Below are 20,912 nucleotides of genomic sequence, written 5' to 3' on the forward strand. Positions count from 1 at the left end.
TTCTGGTGCAGATCATATGTTGTTGCATGATTGGTGGGATGGATGTCATCAATTGCCATAGAAATTAAAGATCGCATCTCAGTTGAGCCATGTTAGCTGGTTTTATGTAAGTGTATGTTGAACTGCAATGTAATGAGCGATTACCATTTCTTTTCTTTTGGTACAGGATGTTTGGAATTGTCAGATTGCTTTTAAGTCCACTTTAACTTTCCTGTTACCTTATCATTTCTACAATTCAATCAAAAATGGCAAGTAATTTCCTCAGTGCTTTCTTTGGCTTCATTAATTGTTGGCTTCATATAGTTGTGACCAACACAAATTAAGCCCCTCTCTGGTCCCCTTCTTTTCACTTATGACTTGCAGAGATACAATACTATTATCAAAGCTCTTAATGCTTGCCTTATGTTTATGTGGATTTCAAAGAATGTGGTTCTTGCTAGTTCTTAATATTTTAATATAGCATTCGCCTCTAAATTCTTCCAACTATGTGCCTAGTTGTCTGTTTTTCGTGGGAAGCTTACAATTATGTTGTGATCTTGTACACTGTTGTCCGAAGGTGTCAATCAGCCACTCACGTTATCTGTGAACACTTAGAATTGTTCATGGCATGCTGATAAATGGCACAATATTCATAACATAGGGTTGTCCTGTAATTGTTCATTGACAGTTTTGTTCATGGCATGGCTAATCAACACTGCATGCACATTATTCATTACTGTCATTAACGTTGCCTGTATGGTTCAGATGTGCCAGACGGGCATGGTTAAGTGCATTAAGTTATTGCACTTAACTTTTAACTTCATTAAAATTTTTATTTATCGCTGACGCCATTAAACTTCTAAAATTGCAACTGCTGTATGTCAGTCTTGCCATGCATGGACACTTCGTGCACTTGAAGGAGTGTAAACAGAATAATTGTCAATGCTGCCTTAATGTGAAATCATAGATTTTGACCGATGCAATTATGGTTGTTTGCTATAGCCAGAAACATGCACATGCTATCAAAAATAAGCAAAACACTCAATTACATGTTTCTCGTGGAAGGCCCAGGTACGCAAGAACATGCAAAAATATTAGCCATCACAGTGATGTCATTATTCATCGATGCTGAGGTTTAGGCATGAAGTTCATTTTCCTCCCTAATGTGTTATCCTTTTCCACGACACTTTACAAGTTTTGAAAATGTAGTTTAGTGGTCTAGACTACCTCCATAGTTGTCCATGGGGCAGAAGTGTAAATTGCGGTATTAAAGAAATAAACTAATGCAGTTATCAGATGAAGATGAGTCCGGTGACGGAGGTGCGCCACACACATCCTTCCGAGCCTGGCGGCGGCAAACTGGAAAAAGCGTGCGGACGAAAAGTGTCGAGCGTCGCCTGGAACGAGCGTCATCGCTACCGCTGGACTCTTTAGTGACACAAGAAGAGCCAAAGCCAGAAGTTCGGATTCCAGGGGCGTCGTGTCCGCTGGAGTTACTCGACCTGCGACGGAAGCTTCAGGAGGAAGCTGACACTCTTGAAGCAGACAGCGGCACGGCCGATCACGCTGCCAATTTGTCATCGGAGACCATTGTTCAGGAGCAAAAGGCGGCAGACAGCCAGGTACGTGCTTATCTCAACTGAACTATTCTTTCAGTGTCATTGCCAGTTTATTCTGAGCTCACTGCAGGATAATAGCTGCTCTGAGAAATCACTGATTATCCATGTTGTGCATCAAGCAAGGTCATTCTATGACTGTGAATTTCCTGAACTTGTCATTCCAACTGATCTTCTGCTAGCTTGAATAGCATCTTTTTACCCCTACCGTCTGATCCATTACTCTAGCACATCATCTGTTATCTATTCAACAAGTTGGATGACTTAAGCCACTCCACATCTTTTTCTTAATCTCACTTAATACATCCATTTTATATTAATTTGATCTCTAGCCAATAAGAGAGATTCACAGTGGACAAAAGTCTTGCCCATCGATGTGAGGAGTACGCATCATGTGACAATGCGACAGTTTTGCGAAATGACATGATGCCGGCTGATGTCCCCAGCGGAAAGAGGAGCTTCCTACTGAGTGGAGTGAACCATCCCTGCTTGGAAGGGCATACAACAGTATTCCGTGCTGGTGGCTGGTACCAAATTGCTGCTCAAGAGGGTGGTAACCATATCGCAGTTGCTTTGTTATTATGGTTACTGAAGTTACAGGGACCCGGTGACACTTTGGAAGGCGTGTTCCATGTGCAGGCACCGTGATGGCAAGATGAGTCAAGGATACTACAGTCAGCTACCATTAATTAGACTCTGGCTAATTCAATTTTTGATCCCAACCGAAGGTCCCGGCTGGTGCTCTTGCATTTCTATTGGCCCAAGCTTTCTTTCTTTCTTTTAATCCTAATGTTGGCCTTTGCAGGATAATTCGAAATTTACCAGTAAGCACACACATGCCTGAGCCCTCTGGGGACTCCAATAGTGGCCCCTTTAGTAGCAGTGCCTGTCTCGGCTAAGCTTAGGGGACAGTGATTGCCTGGAACACGTGTCATCTCCCATCAAAAACACCGATTTTCGGCCGGCCAAGTTCCGACGTGCACTGGTTTTTAAAAATTTTTAAAGATAATTGGGTCGAAAATTGCCCGTGCGGTGAAAATACGAAACCAAAACTGCCTTCGCGTCTTTCGTAGGCGTTTCTGCATAAGACAGTATCACGCCGAGGCTGACTTAAGGAAACAGATTACCATTGTGCCACACATATTAGACTCTTGCCCATTTTCCATGCTAAAAAATTAGGTCCACGTTAGAGTTCTACTATGTTTGGAGCTTTAATGTTATATATAAAAATTAGTTTTCTGCTTTGGAAAAATAGAACGTGGGCACACATTTGGTTCGGGCAACAACTGCCAAATGAAAGAGCGGTGTGTTCTGGCATCTTTTCTGCATCTTATTTAGTTCAACACACTGTATAATTAAATCAATCTCGTCAGTCCCATTAGGGCTGAATTAACAGAAGTCAACTGCACTCTTAACGAAGTGTGCTGGTGCTGCCATCATCAACAAGTGATCAAAAGTGGTGTCGAAAGTAGAAGCCACCAAAGTAGTCTGACAACAGTGATTTCCCTCCGTGATCACCTCACCTACGTGAGCAGGGTAGGTCTACAGGGAATTCTCTGTGGCAAATGATGCCACATTGCTTCTCCCATATCCTCCACATAACATTTACTGTCTTACTGTTACCATTACCATCCACCAAAATTTTGCATGCATGCAGTTTGGTAATTTTGGTAATTTTACCAAAATGGCTTCCACTGGTTACCGCGACTGCGTAGCAACATGGCAGTACTCGGATTGTCCACTTCAATCCTAACTCGCCTGTGTTACTTGCTCTCAGCAGTGACAGCAAAAAATAAATGGTGAAATCGGCCATCACTTAGTCTCGTCTTATTGCAGAGGACAAAGTATGAATACTGTTTTGTTGTTATATTGAGATTAGTTGCTCAATTTGACACTGCTAGTCCTAGAGGGACGGCACCAGGATGGGAAAGGTTATCGATTTTCGCCCAACCGATGGCACAACAGCACTACACAGGGTTTATAAATGCCAAGTGCTGTGGCAATAAGGCACTGTCGCTATGCTAAATCTCTCTGCTGTTCGTTCCCTCGAGTTAAGAAGCTGCGGCATGTTGATCTTTATTACTGGCATCCTAACAGGCGGCAGCTGAAGCTCCTGCAGAGCTCGTAGAGGAGAGTGGCTCCTCGGAGCAGCAAGACGGAGGGTTCCGCGATCGCACTGACAGCCTGGCCTCGTCCCTGGGCCACGGCATGGCATTCCGACCACCACAACACCTGCTGGAGTCGACACGCTCCACGCCCAACGCACTTAGCGAGGTTGGCGGGCAGATCAGCAACACCGAGGATGGTACGCCTTGTGGTTATTGATAGCTGTATTTATTCAGCCTTTTATTGGGCCCAGGAGAAGAGAGAAAAAAAAAGTTAATGAACAAGTTTAGGCGCAGCATGACAGGCTGTTGGATTCAAGTGCACTTCGGTTTTTGTAGCCTACTGTTGGAGCCAAATACAGAACCCTTAAAATTGAAACCTATGAATGCGTTCATAACTGCATATCCTTTGCGATCTGCCTTTGTGGGTTTTCATTAAGCTATTTGTTTGTTTTTGTGAGCCTCAAGGCACAACTAAGCATTACAGATGGGAGTGCTACATACGTGTAATCACAAGCAGCAAATGAGCATAAGAATATTTGATTATAACACTTCCAGGTTCATGTCAGAATTTTTGCATGTATAGAAAGGGAGGGAAACAGTGACAAAACAACATTCATGGCACAAGGTCACAGGTCATAAAGCACGGTTGTGTTTGACTGCTAAGGTGATAATTTAAACCTTAATTAAGGAACCTTGAGAATAAAAACCAGCATCTGAGAAATGCAGTTCCACTAGTTGATTATTTGTAGTGAAAAAAATAATAGACAGCATTTGTGTCGCATAAAAACAGTCTGTCTAATCTTAAGATGATTGTCTATGCACAGTTATCTGCAAGATACACAATGGGGTAGACAAAAGCAAGTCGCTGAGTGCATCGTAGACTATTAAGTTAGACTTTTGTCTGTGCAACTCATGTTATTAATAAAGATCAAAATTACAGGCGTCTCTCTTTATGAAGGGGCTCTTCTTTCTGATAGTGGTTAACAGAAATGCAGTTCATCATATGGTGTTGGGTTTCACAATTTGATCAACTTATCAGTCTTTACTTACCTCATTCGAAAAACACTAGTGCTGTTTTTTTTTTTTTCAAATCTTTATCTCTTATATTATGGAGCTGAAAACTTGTACATGAGCCATTTTATTGGAACACTAACTATATGGACACCCTAGGCAAATTTTTGCCATCCCTAGGCACTCCTTTATGAAGGCCAAGTGCGACACAATGTGCTGCCTGGACATCATATGCTGTGGGTGTGCAAGGGTGAGACCAGAAGATTGGTGGCTTGATAAACGCCATCCTTCTGCATGCCCAATGTTGGAGGTTGATGATCAAGCACATGCTTCACTCCCCTAGCCCTGTTGTGGCTGGGTGTAGTTGTTCCTTCACCTGAGTGCATATTCGGCCCGCACACCATGTGTACGAGGTAATCTGCGAAAGTGTCAGGGCTAAGGGCGAAGGAAGGAAGAACACATTATTGCATGACGACTCTAGTCCGAGACACCCCTGCATGTGGAGGTTGCACTCCGCGGTTCCAGTAGACCTTTTTCAGGCAATTCTACAATGCTCCACAGGTGCGCGCTGCATTGTAAGGAAAGAGTGTACGTTGAGCAAGCAAGCTCGCCCAGCTGCCCATTTGCCGTGTTGCAGCCATAGGAGTATGAAAAAAAAAAAAAAAATGGTTGGGCGCATATGTTGTGAAAAGGAAAGAAGCAAGGCGCCGCTTCTTTCTTCATGCTCCTCACGACATACGTACACGTGCCCACCAGCATGAACGTTTGTGTCTCTATGCAACAGATGGGAAAGAAATAATGCTGTCTATGCAGTTATCACCGAGCTGCGACTCTTTCACGAAGAGCTAAGCTCTGCCATAATCATATCTCCTCAATAATTTTAACCTTCATTTCCAGAATTGTGCGTTGCTGGGCGGTGCATAAACAAAGAGACCGTGCCTTCCTAGAAGAAAAGGTGTATGCACCTCTTCTGCTGCCATAGTGGTCTGACAAAATAAGCGCACATACATTGTGAAGTTTCAAAAATGGCCAGGGCACTCATGTATTCTTAACTCTAAAAACAGTATCTTTAAAAGAAAGAAGAAAAAATAAGAAATGTCGCCTATGCTCCTTATCTTGTTCATGAGAAAACATTGTGCTAGGATCGAATTTATGACTCGGCTACTGCCAGTACTCATTCATGTGCTACGATCTTCCGAAACTAGGTACTAGTTCGCAGTGCTGTTTTCATTTGAGCACATTGGTCACAAGTGATGTAGGTTGCTGCTTCACGGTGACAATCTCTGTAAAAGTCAATCTATTCAGTTGGTATACATAAAAAAAGTTAGTAGGGCGTTTTCCTTGTATCTCTGGGCACATGCCATATGCAGCACGGCTCAGACATTGAACTACCAATTGCATTTAAGCAATATGCTTCGTCAGAGCACTTACACAACATCGTGGAGCACATAAAAAATTTTACATCTTCCCTCTCAGATGTGGCGCTAGACATTTATGAAATGGTGCACTTTCCATTACCGCACAGCAAACGCGGAACAAAATTAATTGATTTTTTAAACTTTAGGAAATTGTGTGGGATACTGTAAAGCAAACTCTTCTCGCTTGACTTTGCATTAAAAAGTCAAATAATGTTCACTTGCAAAAAACAGATTATTAAATAACGTGGACCATTAACCAAGTCTACCAAGCCTCTGCAACAGTGGAAGATGCTGCTGGATTTAGTATTCAATCTGGACATTGTTAGCTATGCCAAATTTTAAATTTTGGCCATCACCCAGGATTATTCAGTTGGAGAGAGAGAGAGACAATGAACTTTAATGGAAAGGATGTCTCAGTGGCTTAAGCAAGGGTGTGGGTAAATGGTGGAGATGATCAAAGAAAATAAAAAAAATCAAGAACAAAAAACAAACAAAACACTACATGTTCATAACCTACCGGCCAAGCTGGCCAGAGGGGTTTGTACACTAAATAGGCAAAGAGGGTTCCCAGCTCAGCTGTTAAAAGAAGAATGATAACAGTGGTGCGTAGGAACACTAGACAGTTCACATCACAAGGAGGTGAGAGGTAGTTGCAGCCATACAGTAAACAAGATGTTCTTGTTTGTATTAGGTAGTAACATGCGCCACTTTGCCAAATTTGGTGCAGTTATTGCTGCTGACAGGTGCTTGCACGGTGCAGGAGGAAAGAAAAAGTGTGATGCCCGTCTCTGCTGCATACACACATTTCCCAAAAGCACTTGCATGGCCATAAGAAGCGTTCTCTCTGCTGCCAGTGCTCCTCATCTTGTCAATGTTGGGACGGCGAGTGCTCACGGTCATCGAGTGAGATCTGTTTATGTTTGTCGGTGCGCATGTGACACCGTGCTTGCTTAGTTAGTAAGTGAATATTTACTGCAATTTATATGTCTGATAAAACTATGAACCTTACATCCTGTAATTGTCTAATACATTCGACTTCGGATATTTCGGCCCTGATGAAATTACTGAAATTGATCGCATTATCCGGCAGTACAATTTAAACAAGATGCAGAAGAAAAAACGCCACAACACACTATTGATTCCCGCGGCAGTCTTTGCTCGATTCTAACACGCCCCTGAACCAAATGCGCACCCACTTTTTATGTGTCCGAAGTAGGAAACTAATGAAGAAATGACATTAAAGCTCCTAAACAAAGTAGAAATCTTATGCACACCCGATTCTTTAGCAAGAAGAATGGGCAAGGATCTAATAAAATTGCACAAGGAAGGCCAGTTTTGTAAAGTCAGCTTCACCACTATACATGTATGTTATGTGGCAGAGCGTACAAATTCCGCAAAGGCAGTTTTGGTTTTGTATGATTTAGAAAATTTTCGGCCCATTAATTTTTTTAAAGACCTGCATTGCAATCAGGTAAATGCCATAATCAGACATTGTGAGCTATGGCTATTGCTTGAAAATTTTTCTATGGGAGTACTACATACATGTAATCACAAGCAGCAGATGAACATATGAACATTTGGTTATAATACTTCAAGAAGCATGTCCTTCTCAGATAGGCGATTTCGACAGGAGATTACGTGTTAAATACATTCTCTGTCCCCTAACCTCCGCCGAGACAGATGCTGCCACTAAAAGGGACACTATTGGAGTCATCATATGGCTCATACATGTGCATGTCGACTTGTCAAGTTGGAATTATCCGACAAAGGCCAACCTGAGGAGCAAAATAACGAAGGTTCTGGCCCATAGAAATGCATAGGCACTGGCCGGAACCTTCAGCTGGGATCGCATTAACAGCAAAATTGAATTAACTGCAGTCGAATCAACAGAAGTCTAGTGTGCTTTGCTGTCGCTATCAATGCTTTGCCTTTTGGGAAATAATGGAACTTTCTATGTGCTTATTTTCAGTATGTAATCCATTTTTATTTATCTCACCTTTGTTCTAATTTTATGCAATATTTCTAGAAATTCTAAATTTCCTAATTTTCTAGAAAATTTAGCAAAATATTAGTTACTTTTATCTCGCTTAACTTTATATCAGTGGCTTCTGAATGATTTAAGAAATAATATAAGATCAGTTTTATCGTTCTGTCTTATCTAGAACAAGCGTTGCGAGACTTTGAATAAGACTTCCAGAAAAACACTGTGTAGGTGAAACTGGAAACACTGCAAAACATTGCCCTTGTTCTCACCTTATTTGTATTTGAATTCAAGCTGATAACACGTGTCTTACTATTCAGGCGCTGACTTTATTGGGTAATATCTGCAGGCTATGATGGTGACAGCAGTGAATCGGACAGTGACCGTGACTGGATGAACGCACTGGAGACCCAGCGTTCCCACTTGCCTCCCTTCTGGCTGATCCTCTGCCCATTTCTCGACCACGTGGACATCTTTTTCCACGTTCGGTGAGACCATGTGCATCGTGTATTAGCTTGCTGTGAGAAATTTGTATGTACGTACATACAACACTCGCTATAATTGACCATAATGGTCCAGCGGAAAAGTTCATTTTATCCAAAAATGAGGGCCACGGAATGCTAAAATAATTGCAAAAGCAGTGGAAACATTGAAATTAAAATAAATAATAGAAAAATTTACCGTTTGTGACAAGCAGTGAACACTGTCAAATCAAGTTTAGCTGTTTAGCTGCTCTCATTTTAATGAAGCCGCATCCAGCACAAAGATATCTTCAATATATCCAATGGTTATAAGTATATATTCATTATTCATTAATATTGCAGCAAAATTGTTTATATTTACTTCATTCTGGCCGATTTCATTATATCAAGGTTTGAGTATATTGGTAAATTGCACTCTGAAATGGCTCAACGGATAGCGTTGTTGTGAGAGGAAGTGAAACATGATGCTTGATGAAAAAAATTGAATATACTAGAACACGCAATAACAATACCTGGTGTAGTGATATTGACAGTCTGGAGACATGCAGAGCCAAGGCGAGACCTGACCATTAGGCAAGATGGCTAAAGGGATGGCTGAGCAAGCATTTCACTAAAATCATCTTTATCGCTCTATCAGACATCCTTTTCATCCTTCTACTGAGTTGCTTTGTGCAATGAATGAATGGTGCTTTATTTATGCATAAATATTGTGGGGAGATATGGGGTTCTCCTCCGTACTCTTCGGACAAAGGAACGACAACACAGTAGTGCAAACACAAGGGCATTTATTGCAGCTTTCATAGATCAATGCCTGCTAGCCGAGTTGCTATCCACAAAACATGCCGATGGGCGTGCGACAAATCTAGAAGTCTGACTCACTGAGCGACCGGATAGCGAGCGAATATGTTCGCCCCATGCTGGATCCCAACGCCTGGTCGTTCGCGTGTTCGGTCACGCCAACGGTAGCGCGTTCGAAGGCGGCCACGCGAGGTGGTCTCGCAGAAGCATGGGTTGCCGCGCGCGCGGGACGTCCACGTCGTGCGCCGACCCGCCGGGAAAAAGCAAGCGCCTTGTCTTCCGGCGCCCAAGTAACCTCGCCGCAGCGCAACACTAGCGCCATCTCTCGCACTGCGCTTCAACTACTCCGACCGCCGCGGGCGCTAGGCCACGCGGCGGGCGAAGCCGCCCTGCACGAGACGAGCTATGCGGGAAAACTAGATCTCGGGGGGGGCGTGAGAGTCACGCATCCCCACAATATAAGTAATCAAATCACCTCTGAACGTAATGGAAATGTGGCATTTAAATGCTCATAATAACAAAGAACACAACACACAGTAGTGCAAACATATTCGGGTTTTACGAATAGTAGTTTTCGAGTTCGAAGCGAATAGTAGTAACTTTGGCTGAATACTTTCGAATCAAATAGTTGCCATTCAAAAATATTGGCCGCCAAGTGGCATGCAAGATAATTATTGGATACAAGCAATTATTAACCCCATAAAGCCCAACATATCCTTTTTGATATATTGAATTTAGTGCCTGAAAAATCTGGTTTAGTGCTGTAAACCCAACCAACGTACAGCCCATATGGAAGAAGTGTTCAGTTGGTAAACAGTTCAGCGAACAAATTACTAATTAAGTAATTACCCCACTAATCAAGTTGTACTCAATTATAATTTTGCTGTTTCCTTCATGCCAACATACTCTCCGTGACCCGAAATATGTGTGAGCAAGTACTTTTAATTTTCTTTGATGTGAAATGGTGTTGAACCTTTGTGGGATTAAGTGGGCTAATTTATGAGAATGATACCGCAATTAACTCAAGTATGACTTATTTATTGAAACTCCGGGCTTCCTTTTTAGGGAGAAGTTTGAGAAATACTTCCAAACTGGATTTTTCATGCTATCGTTCGAGTCCATCTTGACGATGGGGGGATGCGCGACTCTCGTGCATCCCCTGATGTGTTGTTTTCCCGCATAGCTCCCGTCTCCTGTAGTCCGGCTTCGCCGCGTGCCTTTACGGAAGCTGTCGATATGCTTGCAGGTTAGTACGAGAGATGGCGTGAGTTTTGCTCTCCTAACGCCACTTAAGAGCGGGGTTACTTGCGTGCAAAAAAGGAGATGGGTCTTGGTTCTTTGGCTTGGGATTGGCAAGCAGCACGGACGTTCTGCGTGTGTGCCGATCCATACTTCTGTGAGACCGTCTCGCGAGGCCTACCCTGGCATGGACGAACACGATCATTCGAACATGCCACCGTTCGCATGCACAAATGACCAGGCGTTGGAGTCCAGCATAGGGCGAACATATTTGCTCACTATGGGATCGCGGTGAGTCAGACTTCTGCGATTTGTCATGCGCCCATGAGCATGTTTTGTGGATAGCAACTCTGCTAGCAGGCATTGGTCTATGAAAGGTGCAGTAAATGCCCTTGTTATTGTTTGCACTACTGTGTTGTCATTCCTTTGTCCCAAGAGCATGGGTGAGAACCCCACAACGACCAACCGAGCTTCTGCTATTTTGATAATGTTGACGTCATTCACTCATTGCTTTCTTTCTGAATATAATTGTTTAAATGTCTTGAAACGATGTTTATGAGTTTTCTCACAAATAAGAGCTTATAAGAAAGGAAGGTTATGAGAAATTTTTAAAGGTATTTATTTTTATCCGAAACTTGTTTTGCGAAGTTACCCCCATATTCAGAAATGCATCTTAACTTGAAGCCCACGCTTGACTTGATTTAAATGACCCCTGTCATGAATGCACCAAGGTAAATGCAATAAGTGTCTTGGGCGCATTCGCACCAGGCGTCGTTTATATCAAGTCAAGCATGGGCTTCAATTAAGGTGCATTTCTGAATATGGGGGTTAGTGTATGGACGCAGTGGTGGTGAGAAAAAAGTGCGGGCAACCAAGGCCGCAAGATTGGCATTGATGGCACCAGCATATACCGGCATATCTGGAGCTTGTTGCTCAGTTTCTATTGCCCGTTGTTTAATAAAGTTGATGAATTAATTGCAATTAATATATTTGCAAGATCCCACTATAATATTTATACAGTTTTGCCAAACATGTGACTCTATTCTTATTTTAACAATCATGTCTTACTGGTTACAGTCAAGGTCTAATTTTTCGGACTCCCTAGGGGCTGTGAAAGCATCCGAAAAATCAGGCAGTTTGAAAAACTGAATGCATGCCTTTTACTGCCCCCTATTGCTCAAATCGCCACAGGGATGTCCGAAATAGCTCTGAAGATATGATATACGCTCCGAGATATGCCATTACACTTATTAGGCGTATCAGTGTACTTGCTGTGACAGCAGATGGCAGATGCATGCGTGTATAATTAAGGAATGCATACTGTGTCTTCTTCCCACTCTGGGTACGCTTCACCGCAATACTTTCCGCATGCTTCACCGCGTAACTTTGCTGTATTGAGGTGAAGCTGACTTTCGGTGACCGACATTATAGCAATGCATCGTGCTTTCCGAGCTTCTAAGCCATTGGCGCGGATTATAATGGCGGAATCGGCGCCATTGAGAACAGCGGCGAATCGTTTTAATGAAAAACACGACATTGAATACCAAGAATCATAGTAACGAACGTCGATGTAGCTAGGCTTAGCATTGCTGCGGTGGTGGCTACGCCTGCCAGCGGATTTGCATGCGAGAGCACCTGTTCGATGCGGCGAGATAATCAAAATGGCGGCATTGGTGGTTTCAATCAATGCCGTTTCGGACATGCGGTCATGGCAGAAAGACCGGAAAATCGGACGGTGACGGGTGTTTGCGTTCAAAATTTCAGACGTTCTTATCATTGACTCTATGGGGTACCATGGCGGCGCCGCAGAGGTGTCCTAATTATTTGGCGTCCGGAAATTGGGTCGTTGACTGTATTAGACTGTAAAAAAAACTCATGATCATGAGTTTTCCAGCACTTCAAAAAGCACGAATATTATAGCTGCTCTCGAAGCGAATATAGAATAGTGTACTATTCGAAACTACTATTCGGAAATACGAATATTTGCATAACACTAGCAAACATACAAGAATGGAATTTTTTTTAATTCTTTTATGGAACAATGCCAGCTAGCCAAAATATTAGTAATCATGCTGAGAGAAATAAAACTCTCCACACAAGGATACGAAGCGAATGTTAGTTCATGCTAGTCAGCAATTGAGGCCCAACCCATTTGAATCCACGGTCCTGTAAACAGCAGTGCGTTTCAGCGATTCTGTTTGCCCATTCCAGTGCCACACTCCTAACCTGAACGGGAACTTTTTTGCTGCAGGCTTGCAAAGCACACTGTTAAAGGCACGGTGAATTTGTGCACATTGCTGTTCTCCAGCCAAAGAAAAGGAAGCAAGTTGTCACACTCGAATATCTACCTGAAAACTAGCGTTGTCACTTGTATCTGCATAATGATGTCACGAACTCCTACCGTCGCATGTCGTCATGCAGGGAAGCTGAACATCAGATGCGAGTCTTGCAAGGAAGACAGCCAAGATTTGAGCATACCCACAACTGGCGCTGGAAAAATTCAGGGGAGGGGATGGGGTTTCAAATGTGTAAACTAATCACAGTAATAATTGCAGTGATCATATGACTTTATTTGCCTTCTTTTACAGAGAGCAGCCAGGCGAGAGTACAGAACTCAGACAGGGCTTAGTTGTGTTTGAAAGCATTGTGGGACTGATCCAGGACACCTGCAAGATTGTTAATCAGGTAAGAGAACACAGATTTCCATTTGAACATGGAAAATAGACCTACCCCGCAGCTGAACAGTGCTGTTATGAACACTTCAGTCAAACTTTGTCAAACCAGCTTTTTCTGAATTCCATCTATATATATGTATGTATAATTCCTTGCACTTGAAGAAAATTTTTTTGACCTCAAAGCATTGAGTGGTGAACTGATGGCGCTATATGAGTATGTACAAGACCTCATAGTAGGAGACAGTTCAATTTTGCAGCCTGAGTCCTCTCAGTGGTATAATCTTCCTCCATGTAATTGTCACATACTTGGCTATCACTAATGCTGCTTCACCTTTCCGACAAAGCTGCAGCCTCTCTGTCTTTTTTTTTTTTCTTTTTCTGCGAGTCCAAGTGTAAGTGCTCTTGTGCATGATTGCTGTTGATTCTGATTTCAAGTGAATCCGGCTTGGCCTCATTTCAGTTACTGAGTGAATTATACTGTGTTCCCCAACTATTATGTACCAATACATTAATAAAGAGCAGTTGCGTTACTCGAAGAAAGCCAGTGCATATTGTTTCCAGTACAGTGGAGTAGCCGCCAGTAAATATTTCGTTATTGAGATTTAATTCGGTAATTGCAATTAATTTTCTAACTCGAGAAGTACTGTCCTAATTTTCAGAATGTCAACGCGGCATTTGTAGGCACACCAAAATTACATATAAGTGCAGCGTTTTCAGCGACCTACTAATTGCATATAATATCTTTCCGACTGGAAAAAGACCTCACGAAATATCAAAAACACCACGTGAGTGCGCTCTCACCCGCATAATAAAGCAGTGCGCTCAAATAAGCTGATTAAAAGCAACTGCATTGTCTGTCGCAAACCCAAAGAGACAGTGCATCACCTTGATAATGGCACGGAAGGATCGCCAACAGCAGGTTTCGCGGCTTCGCAGCTATTCCTCCCTCTCATTTCTATGTCACCCATATTATCCGTCTCTCAAGGCCGACTGATCACATTGATAACAAAAGCCCCTTGATAATGCGGCTGAAGTGCTGCTCTGACCACGCACGCAATGCAAAAAGCAATGTAATAGGCATAGGATGTTTCAAAACCCCGGCATTGCTCACACCGCATCGAAAGAGTGCGCACGAAGCTATATTTCACGCCAGAAACTTGCTTCGAACGAAAGCCACATTAAAGTGAGCATTTTCTTTTTCATGAAAGTGTATGCGTGCTGCAAAAACGGGTTCATGTCAAAAATTAAAAGCGAAATAAACGTACAGGGAAGCGACCAACGTGTAGAGAAAAAGCAAAACCGATGCGTTCAAGAAACTAAATATACCACTTCTAAATGAGCCCAATTGACCGTCAGGATGTCTGCAAAAAAAATAATAATACATAATACCTAATACATAATACATAATACATAATAAATAATACCACAGAAGTGGAAGACATGACAGCGGGACTTCGCTAAGAAACCTATCCACCACTCCTTCAAGGATTTCGTTCATGTAACGCTGTCCATGCAGTCAGTATGTGATTGAAGAAGATGGAACCGATTATAGCACCGGTGTAAATTCTGAACCACACGTTCAGCGACCACTAGTACCGTTGCAGATTGCGCTTTGCCCAGTGTAGATTGGAGTCCTTCCATAGTGTGCATTATGCAAATTTACCTAGGTGTTTCTGCGAAAATTGGCTTCATCTGTTCACGTGATGTTGCTCAAAAAGTCCGGTGATTCATTGGCTTTTGTGAGGACCCAATTAGAGGAATCTAGACGATTGTTCAGGTCCCTACCTTCCAATAATTGGTGCTGGTTAAGGTGGTACGGGTGAAAGGCCGTCATTTAGAATCCTCCAAACCGATGACTTGGAAATTGGTACCTGGGCGACCACGTCCTGCACGCTGGCATGAGGGTTTGAGGCCATAAATGCTAGAACATCCGTGTGTAGGCTAGGATGGAGTCCTCCGCCACAGTTTTTTGAAGCTGCTGGTTTGTCACAGGTTTTCATAATTTCTGATGATAGTTGATTCGTTTGGTCTACCACCACACTTCCACGACTGATATACCTATATATTTTCGTCCTTCCTCTTGTTGCCATTTGCAAATCCCAATGCAAAAACCACGTTTACCTTCTGCTCATTAGAGAAAGACATGGCGATTCGGACGAAACAAAACGCACATTTAAACCTTTGCACTGACATTGTCAATTCACTTTTGTGGGGGTAGGTTTTGTGGGAAAAAGAAAGACATCTGTGCACTTTATCTACGTTAAGACTACAGCTATCACAGCTTGTTTCCAACTAACACCAAACGCGATGTGTTGCTTCAACCGGGGCACGGCAGATAAAGCACTAGCTCGATCACGATGTTTTTCTTTATTTCTTTATTTCGTTCAGAATAACTCAGAGGGAGCCTATTCAAAAGCTCTGTTTATGATCTGGGCAGGAGCGCAGTCACATGGTATTCTCCATATTTCGCGGGGTTTATTTATCGGTCGGAAAAAGAATTGGTACTCGATTAGTACGTCGCTGAAAATACCCCAGTTAGATGTCCCTTGGCTGTGCCTTCAAATGCCTCATTGACACTTTGATCATTAGGATAGTATGTCTTGACCTCGATAATTAATTACAATTACCTAATTAAATCTCAGTAACAAAACATTACTTGCAGCTACTCCACTGTACTGTAGACAACATGCACTAGGTTTTCTTCGAGTAACACACTGCTCTTTTTTTAAATCTTGGAGCATGATAGTTAATTGGGAAACTTACAATGTTTCCATCCCTAATAAATGTTGTAAATTATTAGAAATGTTTTTTCCTGAGTCATTAGCACAGCTTACTGCAAAGAGAAGCAATACTGAGACACACAACATTCACATGCATTTCACACGCCATTGATAAAAAACTCAGCCGAAGGGGTCACTGAAGTCTTTAGGTTATTTTCATGGTCCAAAAACCACGCAAAGCAATTTGAAGCATGGTGAACCTACAGCAACATATTTATTCTCTAGACATAGGCTATCTATACCTTCAGAAATAATTCTTAATTGGCTACCTCCATCTCTTTCGAAAATATAATAAACCTTTTCCTGTGCGTATATATACATAGATTGTATATTTAAATAGATTGTATATGTGCACGGTGTTTACAGTGGAAATTTAAAACAAAGGTGAAGTGAGAAAATATGGATGAGGCAACCGCCGCTAGTGCTTCTAATGCGTTTGTCCTCCTATTGTCAGGATTTGCAGAAATAAAGCGAAAGTATGAATTAAAGGTCATGCATGTCCCTGCCAACAATGATGCGGTAAGTTATTAGTCACAATCAAATTTTAAGTGAGAAGGTCGAGGAAAGTCAAAAGAAATATCAAATGATGTGGGTGACAAAGCTCTGCTAATGGCACCTTAGGTGTGTGTGGGGGGCGGGGGAGGGGGCCTCGGCATTGCCCGGGGGCCACAGCCCCCCCGCCACCCCTTAGGAAACTCCAGAGGGGGCTTGGGCCCCGGAGCCGCCCCTGTAGTCAGTGCCTGTGACGTGTGACCACTTGTTTGTTTGCAACAGATCCTGCTGCTTCAGCATCTCAACAACACACACATGTGCAATCGGCTGCTTGTGCCAGAAGCATCTGAGGATATCTGGAACCGAGAGTCTGAGATTGAGCCCAACAATAGCACGGCATCAGTGTACGGTATGTACCCATTATCACCTCTTAGACACACTGGTGTGAGTTGTTCTGTCATATATGTGCGGCACGACTGCTGGAAGCTGAGTGTAACAGACATCTGTATTAAGAGCAAGTAGTTGCTGGTGGGCTTGGCAAGCCTCGGGTAGCACTCTTAAACTTAGTGACTGCAACTACACCTCATAAATTGTCGAGTTTAACAGTGTTGTGAAGCTGATTGCATGAAAGAGTATGCTTACTGTGCGTACTCACATGCATCTACTGTAATAAATTTTTAGAATAATTAGATTGTTACTTTAAGATTGATACTGTGCCATAGGAGTGCAAACAAGTTACCTGTGACCACAATTGCGAAAACAAAAGGATACTGCTTAAGTCTGAAATATTATTGATGGAATCAAGACTGCATCACAAATGTAGAATTTTGGTGTGTCTTGGTAACAAGGGAAAAAGGCAGGGAAGGCAAAGACTGCTAGAAGTCCTACAAGAGCATACAGTAGACCACCGCTAATCAACCTTCACGGGACCAACTAAATTTAATTGTCCGTGTTCAATTCAAAGAGAGGCAGAAAAAAAGACTAAACGCACTGCTGCTTAATTTGCCAGTGTATATCTGATTCTAAAATGCTCCCCAATCTGACACACATTCACTTTCTGTGGGTTCAAAGTAGAAAACTGATGTAAAAATGACAATAAAGCTCCTCAACAAATTAGGCATCTAATGCACACCACATTTTTAGCATGCCTCCAAATCTGGCAGTCAGAAAAAGATTAAACGAGCAATACTTACAGTTACAGAATGGACATTTATTTACCCTTAATGTCCATCGTCGTCACTCTCAGACAACACTCTGTCGCTGTCTATGGACCCTAACATGTCACATGCCTTCCTTACGGGCCATTGCATGTTTTGTGTTCTGCATTTGTTGAATGCCTCTGCCGCAATTGCAAATGGGATGGTTTTACCACGCCTAGACTAAGCACTTCACCAGTTCACGTGGCGAGCTATGCACTTCTCAGCAACATTGAAACAATGTGATGCAACTTTGTGGCCACTGGCTTAGCATGTAAATAACCTTTAAAATAACCTTTAAAATAAATTAGCTTTTGTAATTAAAGACTGAAAACAGTGCATAGCCTTTGTCATTCCATCCAAAAACTTATTCTGTTGCCATTTTAAGATGACGGTAATGATGCCGCTTGCGCTGAGAGTAAGCTGATGTGAATGCGTTTTTTTAATTTCGTATCCAATTCCACCATGCAGGTAATTTTTCGACCAATTTTCTAGGGAAAAGAAGACACAGAATCGCGAAAATATGGTAATTATTTATTTAAGCTGTTGTCACTAGGAAATCCTCATAGCGCAGGCCAAAAATAGTCATTTTCAGGGGGAGGTTATGTCGATGCATTCCCTCTCCTTTAGCACCACCAAGACAGCACCGCTATGGCCATTGGCGTCCCCATTGAGATAAGGCACGTTCACGCTGACCAGTCAAATCTGAATTATTCGGCGAGGGCCAATTTCAGAATTCAAATAACTAAACGTTTGACCCATAGAAATGCATGGGTGCCAGCCGGAACATTCAACCAGGGTCAAATTAACAGAAATGTAAAATTAACTGGAGTTTAATTAACTAAATTCCACCATATTTTACATTTGTGGAGAGATTGGAGTAAGTGAAACAAGTACTTCTAACAGCATGCAAGTTGATGCAAGGATGTGCAAGTTGATAGTATTAAGTAGGAATCTTTCAGCTGCTTAAATGGTTGTCAGTAATATAGTACCTAACTTGGAGTGTCTGTACCATGAATGAAAGGTACAGTACTCGTCTGTAATTTTAGTAGAAAGAAAAATAATGAGTAGAAAGAAAAATAATGAGTGGCCTCACGAGCACAATCATTTTGTTAATGTAATTTATTCTTTGACAATAACATAGGGTGCAGTAAGTTTGGGTGTGCGACATTTGTTTCTCACGATACTTCAGATTGAGAAACATCTGACCAGCAACTTTTGATGTTCCTCTAGTCTTTTAAGGAGAAAATCTGAGGAAAATTTTTAAAACGTACACCATGTGGGTTTGGGCTTCTACTCGTGCTCTCACTTCCCTTTCTTAAAGGGACACTAAATGGAAATACTAAGTCAATGTGGACTGTTAAGGTACCATTCCAGAGCTTCACATCGCTTGTTTCCTGCCAAGGAAAGACTTAGTTTACAAGAAAATTACATCTGAAGGGTCCAAATACCTTTACTGCAATCCAAATCTCCCGCCACCTAACCAGGGAGCGGTGACGTTGCATGCACCATCACCACCCTTTGCAGTCGTCGGTGAGTAGAACAGCGCCAAACAGACGGCGCTACAGTCTTCGGCACAAAACGCAAATGCGCGGCCATGGACAAACCGAGCCAAGACAAAGCGGTGAATTCGCCTCTGCAGCTGCTTTTGGTCAAGTGGCACAAAATATTCGGGCATCCCGCGACATCACATAATCGTGGAATTCTCTACTGCTTGCAGTGTGTGCGAGTTTCATGAACCAGCAAAACCAGTGCAACACTAGGTGATAATGAAACGACTGAAATGCGAAAGCGTGGGTGGCGTAGAGTCAGGCAAAAACAATATGTTTTGACCGCGTGCGTCATTGTCAAACGTAATGTCAATGAGTTCTTTTTTCTAGAAATGAAATAGAAGTGGTCAAGTAGCATTTTCTTTCGTCTTATAATGCAATACAATGATTGGCTAGGTACTGTGAAAGAATTTAAATGAGGAGTGCTTTCGTCATAGGGCAAGTAGTTGAATGTCCCAGAGGAGTCTCTAATCGTGTCCTGCATTTACCTGAATTTCTTGATTACTAAGGCTTTGTTTGCGATAATATTGATTCCTTATATATAGATTGTCAAGCTCTGATCTGTCACTTTAACTTGACTTAATGTTTGCATTTCGTGTTCGTTTAATCTTTCTAGTGTGTTTAAATTTGGGCTTTTATGTCTTCATAATTTATGAAATAATTGATCCATCAACAAGGATCTTGCTTGTTTTTTTCTCCTAAAGATAATGATGGTTCTGGAGAGGGCCACGGCGATTACCTGGAGGCAACGCTCAAGTTCAAGCCGGGGGCCTTCGACTGTAGCATTGTGTGGTCCACCCACTTCAGTCTCCACCCCCGGCTCAACACGGGAGCTGGAGGCGGACGCAGTGGCATTTCTCGAGGTGTGTCACATTTTGTCACGCGTGTGTTGCTAAAAGTTGAAACATGCCATGAGGCCCGGTTCATTGCATCTGTTATTTAATTTTTTTCTTCTCTCGCTTCATTACTATTTAGGAAGCCGCTTGCTTCCATTCAGTTGCAGCTTTAGTCTGTGGTGAAAGCATGTTCGAGGGTACAGCAAGTCTCACGGGACATGCACTAGTACAACATCTTCTTTACAAAGGTGACATTTGGACAATAAAATAAACTTATTAAGTGTTTGATGGTACAATCGAGCCTCGGTCTCCCAACACAACAGCCCGGTGCTCTAATCATTAGGCTACAACCACCTGTATATTTCTCTCAAGGCAATGCCAAGTAATTCTCTGAGACAATTGGCATGTATGTTACATCGAGTAGCAGATGCATGCATGCAGTTTTCGTTAAATGGACACTAAAGAGAAAAATGATTTGAGCTGTGTTGGTCAGTTACTCTTTCCACAATGCAAAAAAAGCTACTCTTATCATGAGAGGAAGCTTGGTAAGCTAGAAGAGATGCAAGAACAGAAGACTGGTGGCAACATCCCCTTGAAATCCCCGCACCAGCTTTCCATGTGGTCATGGATTCAGACGGTGCCTCTTTGAGCCGAGTTAAATTTTTATCTGTAAAAATGAACTAAATTGCATTCTAAAAGAGTCAAGGACTGAACTTGGGAAGTTTCAAAAACTTTTACCGAATTACAACAG

The 20,912-nt window shown here is 42.4% G+C and overlaps 1 protein-coding gene across 2 annotated transcripts in view; it reads left to right on the top strand.

Annotated features, from left to right (window-relative positions):
• Positions 1-20,912, top strand: part of LOC126518382 (KICSTOR complex protein SZT2-like) — a 256,520-nt gene that overhangs the window by 145,973 nt on the left and 89,635 nt on the right. For both annotated transcript variants that reach the window (XM_050168245.3, XM_055064554.2), the window contains 6 exons: positions 1,269-1,601; positions 3,693-3,900; positions 8,463-8,601; positions 13,221-13,317; positions 16,862-16,988; positions 20,030-20,188. In XM_050168245.3, the coding sequence (XP_050024202.2) occupies positions 1,269-1,601; positions 3,693-3,900; positions 8,463-8,601; positions 13,221-13,317; positions 16,862-16,988; positions 20,030-20,188 (1,063 nt within the window). The remainder of the gene's footprint in view (positions 1-1,268; positions 1,602-3,692; positions 3,901-8,462; positions 8,602-13,220; positions 13,318-16,861; positions 16,989-20,029; positions 20,189-20,912) is intronic.

This window comes from Dermacentor andersoni, chromosome 11 (genome assembly GCF_023375885.2).
Source record: "Dermacentor andersoni chromosome 11, qqDerAnde1_hic_scaffold, whole genome shotgun sequence".
In the NCBI taxonomy this organism is placed as follows: domain Eukaryota; kingdom Metazoa; phylum Arthropoda; class Arachnida; order Ixodida; family Ixodidae; genus Dermacentor; species Dermacentor andersoni.